This window comes from Perca fluviatilis, chromosome 3, assembly GCF_010015445.1.
Source record: "Perca fluviatilis chromosome 3, GENO_Pfluv_1.0, whole genome shotgun sequence".
NCBI classification, from domain to species: Eukaryota; Metazoa; Chordata; class Actinopteri; order Perciformes; family Percidae; genus Perca; species Perca fluviatilis.
The window spans coordinates 16611266-16626070 of NC_053114.1; the positions used below are offsets into that span (position 1 = coordinate 16611266).

Consider the following 14805-nt stretch of genomic DNA (forward strand, 5'->3'; position numbering starts at 1 on the left):
CATTTAACTTACTGATTGAGAGCCAGCTCCCGTTTTCAAACAGGTCAGAATACATGCCCTATCGCTACCTTGCTGTGAGAAGATTGATATTTGATATAGATTGATATAGGCTTGATATTTGCAAGACGCCTTGCCAAATATATCACTGTCACGTATCGCATCGCTATTATAAATGTTGCTGAGTTTTATCTGCTGTTTTTAATTTATTGCAATAAAAAAATGGAACAAATGCAGTTACATTTTTCTGTAGTTGAACTTGTTAAGTCATGTAAACTGTCTTTTTTTTTTTTTTTTTCTCCCTTTCTGTTGCTCTTTAAAATGAAATTTCCATCATTCTAGATGGTTATTAGTAGACCTCAGGTTTCAACCTCTCCAACTAGTTTGAACCAGGTGGTAAATGAGAAAATGTCTATTTATGTGTCAGATGTGGATGAGAAATAGACAGATAACACCTGAATCATAAAATTCATGATTTTTGATGAGCAACTGCATCTTGTAACTTGTGACATTAACTCCTCTTCTAGTGTGCTTATTGTTGCGTTTCGGTTTCGTTCAGGGAATGGGACATGGCTTAGGCGAATCGTCTCGTGGTCAGCGCGAGCCATTAGGATACTCTCCATGCTGCAGTGCTTAAGCCCATGTCTATCCACCTTGAGCCTGAGCTCAACAGCGGCAACGAATCACTATAAAAATAACCCATTATTTATAGTCTGTTACTTGACAGGGCCGGTCCTACTTATCTTTCAGGGTGCAGTCCCCAGGCCCTCTCCCTTGCATTTTTAGCATTGTCGGGGCTGTCGGCCCAATCTTTCATCACTGCACCAAGCAGCACCAACATTTCTCTGAATATCAATGACCGTTTTTATGTGTGGAAATAATCAGGGTGGTCTCCACAGAGGTACCACCGACTGGAACACATCCGCAAAATGTCTATCTAGAGCTTATATGGAAGAAAATAATTATCTTTTCTACTTCTCTTTCTTTCTCTTTCTTGTGGAACAAACATAATTCAGTTGTGTACTTGTTCTGCGCATATTTGAGTGGACACATCTCAACCCCTTTATTACACAAGCAAAGCCTAAATTCAGTGTTTGGCTTTTATCGTTTTAAAAGCCTTGATTTAATGGGAGGCTATTCTTCATCTTCCACAACTTGCACTCCCTCAACATTTGCTTGTTTAAGCACTCTAGAAGTCCACTTTCCTATTTAGTAAGAGTCATCTAAGCGATTAACTTTTTTTCAAGAGACTGCCAGCACTATAATTTGACTCTGCAATGCTGTAGGGCATTGCTATTGTGCAATTAGTGCACATTAATTGAGGTGACATTTGCCAGTGTCTAGTTTAAGGTTGGTTTATTAAAATGAACTTGGGGAACAGTGATTTTCCTCCTCCTTCCTCTGTCATCAGAGGACCTGGCTCTGTCGTCACTGCAATAGTGATTTTTTTTTTTTTTCTTTTTTTTTTTAAAGCAGTAAGCTGTAATTAGTGTGGAGGAGAAGACCTCAGTATGCATATTGATTTCTCACTGGCTTGGTGAAAATGCCAGAGAAACACAGAGGACATGAAAACATGGATCCAGACTGATTGATCTAGTAACATCCAATCTCATTGCATTGTTTGAGGTCTTCTTTCATATTCAATTGGGCCATCAGCAAACCTATAAACATATACTGTATACATATATAGACACACACATGTATGTATGTATGTATGTATGTATGTATGTATATTGAACGCGTCAACATTTTTCTCAGTGAAGATATTTCTGATGGGGCTATCGGCATTGCATTTTTACCAGTCCGTAACAACCCACATAATCCACACATACAAAGTTATCAAAACAAATAAGTCCAGCTTCAAGACGCCTCCTGTATGAAGAAACTAGTATCACACATTGCTCAGCTGTGATTTTTGCCCATTCTTCCACACAAATCTTGAAGGTTCCCGGGGCATCTTCTATGAACTCTGATCTTCAGTTCTTTTCAGGTTTTCAATTGGATTCAAGTCTGGGGATTGACTGGGCCATTTCCTTGGCTGTGTGCTTGGGATCATTTCTCCTCCAAACATGGTGTATGCTATGACAGCCAAAGAGTTTGATTTTGGTCTCATCTGACCAGATTATATTCTCCCACTATCATTGGCTTGTCCAGATGTTGTGGAGCAAACTTTAAGCAAGCTTCCACATGCCTTTTCTTGAGCAGTGGTGTGTTGCGTGGTGTGCGTGCATAGCGGCCATGGCGGTTGAGTGCATTACTAATTGTTTTCTTTGAAACCGCTGTATCTGCTTCTTCCAGGTCTTTCTGAAGATCTCCGCGAGTGGTCCTTGGTTCTTTGATAACTCTTCTAAGTATTCTATGGACTCCTCTGTCAGAAATCTTGTGAGGTCGTGGCCGGTTAATGGTGAAATTATGTTCTTTCCACTTCCGTATAATGGCCCCAACAGCGCTCACTGGGACTTTCAAAAGTTTAGATATTCGTCTGTAACCAATGCCATCCATATGTTTTTCTACAATAAGCTTGCGAAGGTCTTGGGACAGCTCTTTGCTTTTACCCATCATGAAATGCTTCTTGAGTGACACCTTCGTAATGAGAAACCTTTTTATTGGCCACCAATTAGGACTAATCCAGCTGATATTAATTTGCACTAATAGGGGGCAGTGCTTCCTAAATACTGACAGATTTCAGCTGGTTTATTGGCTTCCCTTTTTTCTTCAAGTTTTCAATATTTATGTAATTGATGTAATTACAGCATTAGACAGTAAGCAGATCTGTATTGCCACCTTTATAGACCTCACCAAGGCCTTTGACTCCGTCGACCATAGGATACTTTTACATAGACTTTCCAGTATTGGTCTGTCTACCTCTGCCTGTGATTGGTTTGCCAGTTATCTCACCAACCGTGTTCAGCAATTGAAGGCTGAAACCATCATGTCAGATCCACTTACCATCTCTAAAGGGTGTAGGATACACGTAGGGTACAGATTTGATCATTGGCAAATTATCAAATATGTTTTATCAATATTAATGAAGTTATGAATATGGTTATTAATAACTTTATCAAATCGACGAACAATCAAAACGGGGCACCACCCTGCAAGTCAGGGACCAATAATCAAACTGTGTAACAGTCTCATTTCTGTAGTAATCCTTTAAAAAGAATTAAAGGAAGGGGTGATTTCGAGCGCGGACCCATTCGACCAGCAGTTATCACAACAAGTACACAAATAATCACCAGCAACTGCTATTTAAGTATAATAAGATTTATTAACGTCACAATTATCAGTAGCTAATCAATAATCCTTCAATAATAAACTTATATACCTTTTTCAGTATCACAACCCAAAACAAAGCAAAAACAAAACTGTGTGTGTGTGTGTGTGTGTGTGTGTGTGTGTGTGTGTGTGTGTGTGTGTGTGTGTGTGTGTGTGTGTGTGTGTGTGTGTTAGAAAGAGGAGGGGCGGTGTCGAAGTGTAGTTCTAACACAAAACGACTCCCAAAATGGCTACTCCTGTGAGCTGCACAAAACTATTTAGCCTCAAGAGGGCGATAGTGGTGCTGGGTGCACGAGGAGGGGTTGAACAGGTCGAGGGGGGGGTTGCTAGGCAACCCCACGTGGTTAAGCTAGCAGTGTTAGCTCGGGAGCTACGTGGCTAGCTTGTGTCCGTGTGTGTGTGTGTGTGTTAGTGAAAGGAACAGAATAAAGGAGGAAAACACTCTGATCTTAGTTATCGATAATGGCCAACTCCCTCAGCCCCCCAGGTCTGGACCCCACGTGTAGTTAGGACAGACTGAGACTTTTGATTTACCGAGGGAAACTTTGGTCATTATAACCACTCCAGTGGCTAACAGCTGATTCACCGCGATTATCTCGCGGACAGTAACTAAACTCTGTGAATGGAGTGATTTAGCAGGTAGCGATTACGGTTTTACCAAGCTACTTAACACAACCTAATCAACAGTATTGTGATCAATGATACATTCACAGAAAACAGATTAATAATCACGTATAGGCCAGTACATAATTAAAATCACAGATCACATTAATTGCATTAAGTGGTAGCGAACCCTTTGCTCATTAATAAACACACTACTTATCTCTGCCCAGACGTCAGCCTTTTTACGGTGTGTTCAGTCCGTTTGTTCCTGTCCATTAGGGGTGGTACGGTTCACAAAACCCACGATTCGGTTCGTATCACGGTTTTAGGGTCACGGTTTTCGGTTCTGTACGGTTCTTGTTATTTTTTCTTTTAATCTTTAACGCTCCAGAATATACTTCAGCATATGATATATAGCTAAAATTAGCATATTGAATGCATGTTGCACAAAACATGCACACAGTGGCAGTTCTATATTGTTTTATTTCATCATAGGTACCATGAAATCCCAAATGTTCCCACACACCAGACTATAAACGACGCTGGCGCATCATACAGCTCTGGGCAGCCTCTCTCCCACTTGACATTTCTGCAGGTGACGTGACGTGCAGCGGCACCCAACTCCACTTAGGCGGGGCGGTTGGCCGGTGTCTCTCAAAATCTGACGAAAATCTTTTAAACTGACCTTTGTCGATCTGAAATGAAGACAGATTCAGCAACTGCACGGCCTATTTCTCGCTTAAAATGTTTTCAGAAACACGTTTCGGTGAACTATTTTAGTAGAATATGAGATCGTATTCTGAACGAGCCGCCATGACAGTTTGGCTTTGAAATTAGGGACCAGCCAGCCCTATGGCAGCTGATTGGACGATCGCGTCACATCGTCCAATCAGCTGCCATGGGTTGCGTTTGTCACGCCCATCCCGCTCGTCATTTCCAGTAACTGTTTTAACATAGGTGTATAAAGTGGGCACTACGGCAGTAAGAGGTTAGTGCAGCTTAACAGTGTACTGACAAACCGTGCGGTACACACACGCTCCGAACCGAGACTAGCGAACCGAGCGGTTCGGGTGTTTTTTCATGAACCGTACCACCCCTACTGTCCATAGGTTTCCACAGAAATGAAACAGAACGGGTCCCTGGTGCTCGTCAGCGGCCACGGAGAAACTTCCCTCCAAAAAGCCAGAAAGGGGCAAGTTTAGTCGACTTTGAGAAAGAAAAACGTTGTTTCCTTCTCACTGCAGATATGAAAACACTGGTGCGTTTTCAAGGATCCACTGAAATTAAATCCGCCTTCCCCAGAAAATGGAAGTTAGCACAAGCGCTTGCGCGTCTCCTGTCAGCAACGTGAGTTGCGAGCGAAGAACAAAGGATTTTTTGGTGATCAGGCTTATTTATAGGTCAAGACTTCATGCTGTGTTTATGGTACCGCTGCCCAATAGGAAGACTCAAAACTCTTGAAAGTCTGAAGACTACAATCTTGTAGTTCTTTGACTTCCTGCCAGCTGTCCCCTCTGGCTGGGACTTTCACATAGAGGTGTGAACTCACCAGGCTGAGGCGCTTCCCAGTAGGCCTGTCTTTGTCTCTGAGCTCTTTGTCTCTGAACACATGTTCCACATGTGTCTTGTATCCAGAGATCAGTTTAATCTGAGACCTTTGGTTAAAATCAGATTTCACACCACTGGTGGTCCCAACAAGGGGTGCCTCAAGGCTCCATCTTGGGCCCAATCCTTTTTTCTATATACATTAATGACATAACCAGACATAATAATTCACCTTTATGCAGATGATACCATTTTGTACTCAGTTGGTTCTTCTCTCACCTCTGCAGCTTTCAATCTTAAATTAAGTTTCACCTCAATAGAACAGTTCTTTGACAATCTTCACCTCTGTATTAATACTAGTAAAACAAAATGTAAAATTTTTTAGCCGAAAACCTGTTACTGAGACTCCATTGACAATCACCTGCATGAACGGTATGGCTATAGAGTATGTCGAAACATATAAATACCTGGGTATCTGGTTGGATTCATCTTTGTCATTTATTACACCTATCAAGAACCTTAAAACTAAAGTCAAAGCTAGACTAGCTTTTCTTTTCCGCAATAAAGCTTCCTTTATTCATGCTACCAAATGCATCCTTGTTAAGATGACAGTATTGCCAATTTTGGACTATGGCGATACTATTTACAGAATAGCACCAAATACATCCCTAAAAAAACTTGATACACTCTATCATTCAGCCATCCGTTTCGCCACTAATGCACCTTTTCATACTCATCACTGTGACCTGTAAAAATTGGTGGGCTTGCCCTCCCTTCATACACGGCGGCTCCATCATTGGTTTTGCTTCATTTACAAGACAATCCTGGGCAAGTCACCTCTCTATCTGGCACCCCCCCTACTTCTACTACCTTTGGACGAAATGCTTTCCGCTTTGCAGCAGTACATGATTGGAACACACTACAAAATACTCTGAAACTTACGTCTCTAATCCCAATTTCCACCTTTAAGCTTAACCTACAAAACAACATAGTCGATTCCTGTTCCTGCTGATAAACATGAACCATATTTATACACATATATTTATAAAAAAATTATTTTTTCTCTTTGCTGTCTATTTTTTAATAGCTTGTTCTGTGTGTTATGTGTATGACATGTATATGTATAGTTGTAGAGTATGTTTCCATTTATTTCTGTAGCCTCTTGGCCAGGTCATGTTTGTAAATGAGAAGTTGTTCTCAAACAGTTTACCTGGATAAATAAAGGTTAAATAAAAAATAAAAATAAAAAAATGTATTCCCATTATCATTCCACTTTATTGTACATGGATTTCTTTGTATGTGTGGATTTCTTACTGACATCTGGTTAAATTTCATTCCAATAGCCCAATCGGAAATATATTTACTGGGAAAAATGTTGACGCGTTTAATACTTTTTAAGACTATTTTCCCGTGTGTGTGTTTAACTGCAAAGAAGAGTTTTCGAGTTGGAATGAGGAGCAGAAGGGGATTTGAAAGCATCCGAAAACAAGATGTAAAAAATGATGGACGAGTGCACCAAAAGACCAATTGCAGAATATGGTTGTTTGTTTGTTAGATGAGACACACATGCCACGCTGGCAAATCAAAGCACATACCAGAGCTTCTTATTGGTCACAAACCTGCCATTTTGTATGTGCAACCGCACTAAATGTGGTGTTTGAAATATACAGACTTAATTATCAACAGACTCTACAATTACCAACTCTTTCCTCATGTCCTTCTGACTTATCTACAGCTAGACAGTCCTCACCAAACAAAAGTGAGCAAAAATGTTTTTGACACAAATTACAACTTGTCCTCTATTTAGGGAAAGTTGTTCCAAGAAGCATTCTCCTGGGTTTGTAGTGTAGCGTTTCATGAGAGAATCACTGAACAACAGACTTTTCACTGATTATTGTTAATTATTTGTAAAAGAGCAGAGCAGTTATGTTGCGGTGTGCATTGACATGTACATAGGTAAACGGGTTACAGTCAGCTTTCTCCAGCAAGCCGATTTGTTTTATTTATTGAAATGTCATGTAAACCAGAAACCTTGAATCAGTAATAGAGGTAGGGGAATAGAGATTTCGCCAGGTAGAATTCTCCTGGAGAAAGCTAATGTCTTGTTCATGTATACAGGGTTCAAATGACAAAGACTTCAAACAGGGCCTGCTGTAACAGAAATGCTGCAGGATCAAAGGAAAAATCATTACACATAGCAATGCATTCTTGTTTTAAAATTATCTTATTAAAAAGTCTAGAAGTCTAGGTAAGTCCGTTTTCACTGCTAAACATTTAACTATTTGTGAACTTCAGACCCACTGTTGCTAAAAGAACAAACTGCACTGTGCCCATACACAGCATTTCCTTCTCACTGCACAGTCAGTGTCAGTCCAAGTGTTCGGACAATAAAAAGTATCTTGTGAAGTCATGGCTCCAAGTCAGTGCTAGAGGAGAAATGTGATTACTAATCTGCTGCATGCAAAGGCAGATATTACAGTTACCCGGTCTCTTTTATGCATGTAAACTTACTCACTCTTGTTATGGAAGTTGCATTAGATGTTATGTACTGACGTTAACGTCACTGCATTTAGATTTGCACCTTTCCACATTACCTTTGCTCTCTAATAATGGTGATTAAGTGGGATATCATGAGAGTGTTTGATGGACTTTAAAAAAATAAATAATAAGGCTGCAAGGCCACAGTGCTGAGAGTTGTAGATTCTCGACAAATGATCAATCATACATCATGCTTCTAATGAACTCTTGTGTTTGTGTCATGCAGGTGAATTGTGACCATGCGCTGCCTGGCTGCTCGGGTGAACTACAAGACCCTGATCGTTATCTGTGCCCTCTTTACACTCATCACTGTGCTGCTGTGGAACCGCTGCTCCAGTGACACCTCCCTACGCTTCCTTCCCCGTGCTGCCTTGGTTGCTCCAAGTCCCAAGGTGGGGGATGCTAGTATCAGCAGCCAGCAACACCCTCCACAACCTCCAGAGCCCCCGCCTGTTGTTGGGGTTGTCGCAGGGATCAAGTATGAAGAAATCGACTGCCTGATCAATGATGAATCTACAATCAAAGGCCGGCGGGAGGGCGGCGAGATATACCTGCCCTTCAGTTGGATGGAAAAATACTTTGAAGTGTACGGCAAAGTGGCGCAGTACGACGGCTACGATCGGTTTGAGTTCCAGCACAGCTATTCAAAGGTTTACGCACAGCGTGAGCCCTACCACCCCAATGGAGTCTTCATGTCATTTGAGGGATACAATGTGGAGGTCCGTGACCGTGTCAAGTGTATAAGTGGAATGGAAGGTAAGACCTTTTTTTGTTAATGATGTTCATCACAGGGATAAGGAGAAGGTGGGGGGGTGTCAGTGTGCAGGCATTTTTTCCTATAATAACACAAGATACAGGAGCATTAAATAACATGCAAATACACAGTCAATTTACAACAAACATGCAAAGCATTTATTAGGTATGTTTCACATTACAGTTTGGATTTACTTATCAATGGTACTTTCCATTTCATGGTTCCCAAAGCTACCCACCAGTGTATTTGATTTTAAACTTTAATTCTTTTTAGATGTTTAATAAACCCTTTGTCAAAGAGAAATATATGATTTGCTTAATGAGGTTTATTCCAACAAAGTGATGCATCGTAAATTCTCTTATTTGATCTGTGAGGAAGTGAGTCAAGACTTGATTAAAAAGAGAGATCAAATTTCAAAAGCACCTGATCAATCTTTACCACCCATTCCCAAACGCTATTAGCCTTTCTTGAACACGATCAAGTGTGATTTGTGTGAAGTCAATTTAAAAATGTATCTTTTCTTCACTTAGACACAGGCAGCACTTTGTATAGATATCTTGCTGCTGGATGTCTGTTAAGTGAGTGTATCCCTCCCTGTTCCTTCACACTTTGAGTCCATCCTCAAAGTTGTTTTCTCTTCAAGGTTCCTTTTAAAATAATTACCAGGAAGGATCAATAGCTCATTTTAAAAGGCTATTAGTTCAAACCACGTTGTCATCAATATAGTTCCATGCCCCACTCACTTTAAGAACTGACCCTCTATACTTGCCTGAAATTACAAAATGGATATTCATTATTAATCTTTTAATTGCCAGATAGCTAGAGCCACCATCACACCAGAAACGCAAAATGTAGGGGTTGTTTTAAGTCCCCCAAAACGTTCCTTCCAAATTTAAACATGTCAGTGTTATCAGTGAAAATGACTGAAGTAGAAGATTCGTAGATATTTGGCCACAGTCCTTAAGGCCCTGACACACCAGGCACACGGCAAAGAATTAGTGACAATGAAGGCCAACTTCATGAAACTTCTTGGCCAGAAAGTTGCACTTAAACACATTGTGAAGACTACGGGCAACCACCACGTTAGAGCTGTCAATCTTCCTCTATAATACCATTCAAATTTTTAAGTTTTTCAAGTTTTTTTTTTTATATTCAAATATTTGAATATTTAATGCTCAAATGCAGCTGTTATTAATATGTACTACACTACCCAGGCTTATGCATTGTCAATGCCACTATAAGCATGTGGTTATTTTTACACGTTCTGTCCACTAGAGGGACTTCTAACATTAGCCTGGCCAAAGGCCTGGCCTTGAAGGGGACCTACGTCATGGCGCATTGCATGCAACTTTGTTTACATTCATTTTCCACAGCGACAAACAAAAATCAACAGAGAACTCTGTAATGAAACATTATCTAACAAGTGTATTAAAGCGGCTCTGTTGTAAAGGCTAATGGTGCTTGGTTAGCACAATGACATTGTTTGAAAGTACAGCCGAAACAATTTGTCATAAACTAAGTAACAAACAATGCTATGGGCATTGATAACTAAGCCAAACTGTGCTGTCACTACTATTTTAGTGATTTATAAGCAACCTGTTTCTTGCAGATTGTCACGTTACTGAGAATACAACTGTAAGAAGGTAATATATGAAGTCAAAGCTAACTCTGACAGCTGTAGGGAAGCTAACATAAACTTTAGCTTTCTCGATGAAGCTCGTTGAAGCGTTACTAGGTACGTAACGTTAGCTCCGTAATGTTGTTCTAACGTTACTCGGTACGTGTAACATTAGCTTAGATATCACAGTGCCTTGTGTTTCTCACTCCTGCCTACTTACTGTTCATCAGATGTGACATGAGTGACACATGCGGGTAGGCCAAGGCAAGAAGGGGGAGATTAGCTATCGTTATTTATAAAACGTATACGATATATAAAACATAACAACATATTTATAAAAAGTCACATTTGAATAGTAGTTTCAGCATTTAAATAGTATAAATAATAAATTATATTATAAATTATATTCGACTTTCGGTATTCGTTCCAACAGCTCTACACCACGTACATTATGCGCCTGCATAAGGAAATAACTCTCCATGCAAGCAGGTGGCTGTAATCTATTTGTCATTCAAAAAGGGAAACCAGATAAACAAAACTTGATGATACATAGAACAAAAAATCTGCCAGCTGCAGCACAGATCCAACGGTCCCTCTGCTTCAATCCCTGCCGGGATGACAGCAGACACTGGGAGATGGCAAACCAGATTGTACATCGGTCATCCGTTCTCTGGGAAAAGAAGTCTCCCTGCGGTGGGGAGCGAGGTACCTGACTAGTTAGTCTATATCCTTCGCATTCCACTTCCGGGTTTGCTGCAGGAAATTCCACCAGATGCATGTATTATCCGTTTCTTTCCGTTTTCTTTGTGTTGGAATTTTAAACGGTGGATTTATGAGGACTATTGTTGACTACTCCTCAGATCTCTGCATGGTAAATAGACAGCTAGCTAGACTATTTCTGAGTTTTCTCTCGCAAGACTATTTTTATTTTTTTTTAGCAGCTCTGTGCAGAGTTTAGCACCGCCCATGACGATTCTGATTGGTTTAAAGAAATGCAATCAAACCATCCTCCCATCCCCGAATGCTTTGTGGAGTAGCCAGACTCTCTTTCAGCGCGCTTTGGAGGAGGGTTTGGCAAAACGAGACTACGGACTAGCTGACTAGTTAGCTAGCTAGCATGCTAATTCTACCCACATGCTTTCATACTACACTGGTTACAGAAATGAGCCAAACAAAGTTTGACACCTATCTGGCGAAAACAATGTGCTTTCCTACACTGTGACAAGAGCGTGTGAATGAAACCTTAAGTTGTTACATCTTACTAATTTAGTGGCTGGACAGCCGGCTGGCTAATAAGCTAACTTGCTAAGGGACTCAGTTCTCAGTCTAGCACCAACCACAGTGCAGAGGGAGAGATGAAGAGAGGTCTGCAGTATTAAATTAAGCTTGAAAGCAAAAATCTGCAAGAAGTATTTGTGTAAATCTGCTATACACTCTTTCGGAGGCTGTAATACTCGCATGGATGCAGAGAATACCAAATTATGAGGCAGGTCATGAAGCCTGGTAACACATTTGGTCGATTAGTAGTTGATATGTAAGTGGGGAACATATATAGCAGGGAACATGTATAGCAGGAAATAGGTCAGACTGGAATCTAGCCAAATCTGTTAGTACCTCAGGGCTGAGGAGCGGTGAGCCCAGTTATTCTCACCCTCTCATTTTCTCTAGACCGTTTCTTTTAGTCCAACACAGAGAAAACACATGTACACTCCATATATTTTCTCTCTATATATATATATATATATATATATATATATATATATATATATATATATATACATACACACACACACACACACACACACACACTCTCACACACACACACACACACACACACACACACACACACTTTAACAAGGTCCATTAATTAAGCCCAAGGCTCCTTTAGCACTCCACACGCCCAAGCATACACACCTCTCCTGAACTTAGCATATTTTTATAGGTGAAAATAGCAGTTCATTAATTAGCCTGTCACAGTCCAATTTACCACAGGGCTTAAACAAGGTCATGGGAGCATTTCACTCCCAACAGACCCTGCTACCCATGGAAACGTTATTTAACAGAACCCTCAGCAATGTTCATTAAATGTCATGATGGTCCTTTTACATAACTCTGGCCTCTACCATACTCTGTTGGGATGTAAACTTGTGTCAGGAGTCAAAGCATTTGACACAAACCCAGAATGTACTGATATATCAAGCTCAAGCAGTCACTCGCTTCTTTAAACTGTAATACTATTGGGATGAAAAAACTTTAAATTGAGAGCATTTCAGATACATTAGTCTGAAATGCACAACCAGTCACTGAATACAAAAGTATGCTCTCAAGGTTTTTATTATTAGAAAGGGTCATAAAAACACACTTTTATATGCCATTACTTGCCATTGTCGCATCTCCTGTAGGGCTTGTGGTTTTATAGCAGAGGATTAGAAATTGAGGTCTTACTTTTCCTTGTTGCGGCACAGCCTCCATCAGACAAAGAACAAAAGTTGAGAATAATGAAGCACCAGCAGCCGGAGCACTACCATTAGTGGAAGTAGTTAATCCTCTCTAACAACACCCTCTTAAATTATGCGTTTTTTGTGTCTCGCTTTTTCTTTGAACCATCTTTATCTTTAAACTAAACATTTGCACAAACCCATGCACATAGTCCTAAAACACATCTTCTAACCTTTAAGTGCTTAATAAAACACACATTCTCTCACTTACACTCTCAGTGCAAACACATACAAGACACGGAATCTCTCTTAACGCAACACCTGCACATGGTCAACCTACTGACCGAAATGGATGCAGCGATTTCTAGTGAAGACAGAGGTGGGATGAATAGTCTCTGAATCCAGGACACTGTTGCCAACTGTTGTGGTTACAACTAGGTTGCAATGACTAGAAAACACAAATGAATTTAATTTAAATAGATACACTTAGTATTATTCCCCCAAAGTGTTTCATAATGTACATAGCTGGATCACCCAGCCATAATGCAAACATTAAGCTACATTAAGCTATTTTTGGTTCTGAAGACTTAGATGGGTCTTAATTCTCAGCACGACAATCAACCCTTTCACATGACACATTAGTCATTTAGTTTAATATTAATATTGTTTAATGGAGCTATAATGTCTGCCAACCTTCATCCAGATGTTACAGTCTTGCTGACCTAACTAGAGGTAAAAAAAAAGAAGCTTGCATAACAATAAGATGGTCTAGCACATCTGCTGCTATATTAACTTCAGTAGGCTTAGAGCCTTCAGATTTTTAGAAAAGTCTGCTCTCTGGAGTCATGGAAATATGTGGAGGCTTAACAGTCAATTCCACATGGATTACTTAGTGCTATTCAGTGAGTAGCACAGCGTTACAGTGTTAGGATTTTGACAGTCATTTGACTTAAGTTGTCAAGGGAGACGCCAGTAACAAGACGAGCATGGAGAAAAGTCAGGCAAGGGATTGGAGAGTGTGTTTTTTTTTTTTTTTTGAGTGGGGATGTATGATAATGTATATAGCAAATATATTATCACTTCTCAATCAGGAAGTGTTTGTGATGACTTTACTACTTAAATGTAATATGTGGCATCGGTCCATGCTATGTACTCATCCCTTTTAAAAAGGAACATTAAAATGGGGCATAAATTAATGCCCCACCAGTAATGTGAAAATGCATATTTCAGATACATAACTTGGATAGGTTTTCCATGAAACAGGCTACCTTGTGATTGTTGCCAACAGGATTTTAACCATGTGTATTGCACCAGTAACACTCTATCCACATAGGGACTTGGACTGAGACTGTCAGGGAACATTAAAGTTTTCCCTGACATAGACAAGCAATAGCCCGTAATAACAGATCCAAAGTTAAAATGGGCCAACACATGCAATGGCTATGCATGCAGCACAACTTCAGCTCTGTCTGGCACGATACAAGAGTGCAGGGAGGAGGGACTGCTCACATTACTTATTGATATTCATCTTTATGTCACTTTGACTTCAGAAAGGAATATAAATCTATACAAACATGAAAAATGTTTGTGGATTAGAATGAATCTATGTTGATGGGCTGTCCATATAGGCTCTCTGCAGTCGAAACACTGCAGGGAGCAGTTGGCAAATGTGCAAAATCTTTTACTTCTGCTCATCAGTGTGACTGCCACTCTACAGTTAGAAGAAGTTGATTGTTTTTCTGCAATGGATTTGGTCTGTCTGAAATAACTCTTCACAGTAATGCACATACAGTCTATGAAAATAAGGGGATCAGGGCTGGATGGAAGGTTTTGGTAAAGCTCCTCACTGACAGGTGAAAAGTGACTTCATGTTTTAACAACAGGAAGACTAACGGTAGATGTTAAGATGTTCCAGATTTGTAGACAAATTGGAAAATAATTAGTTAATTAAACATTTGGTTTATTGCCATTGTCAATCATTGTCCTTATAACCGTCCGCTTTTTGTTTTGTAAAGCACTTTGATCTGCATTTTGTG

At 40.1% G+C, this 14805-nt stretch overlaps 1 protein-coding gene across 4 annotated transcripts in view; it reads left to right on the plus strand.

Annotated features, from left to right (window-relative positions):
- glceb (glucuronic acid epimerase b) overlaps positions 1-14805 on the plus strand; it is a 61463-nt gene that overhangs the window by 29881 nt on the left and 16777 nt on the right. For all 4 annotated transcript variants that reach the window (XM_039795179.1, XM_039795178.1, XM_039795181.1 and 1 more), the window contains one exon: positions 8186-8715. In XM_039795179.1, the coding sequence (XP_039651113.1) occupies positions 8199-8715 (517 nt within the window). In that variant the 5' untranslated portion in view covers positions 8186-8198. The remainder of the gene's footprint in view (positions 1-8185; positions 8716-14805) is intronic.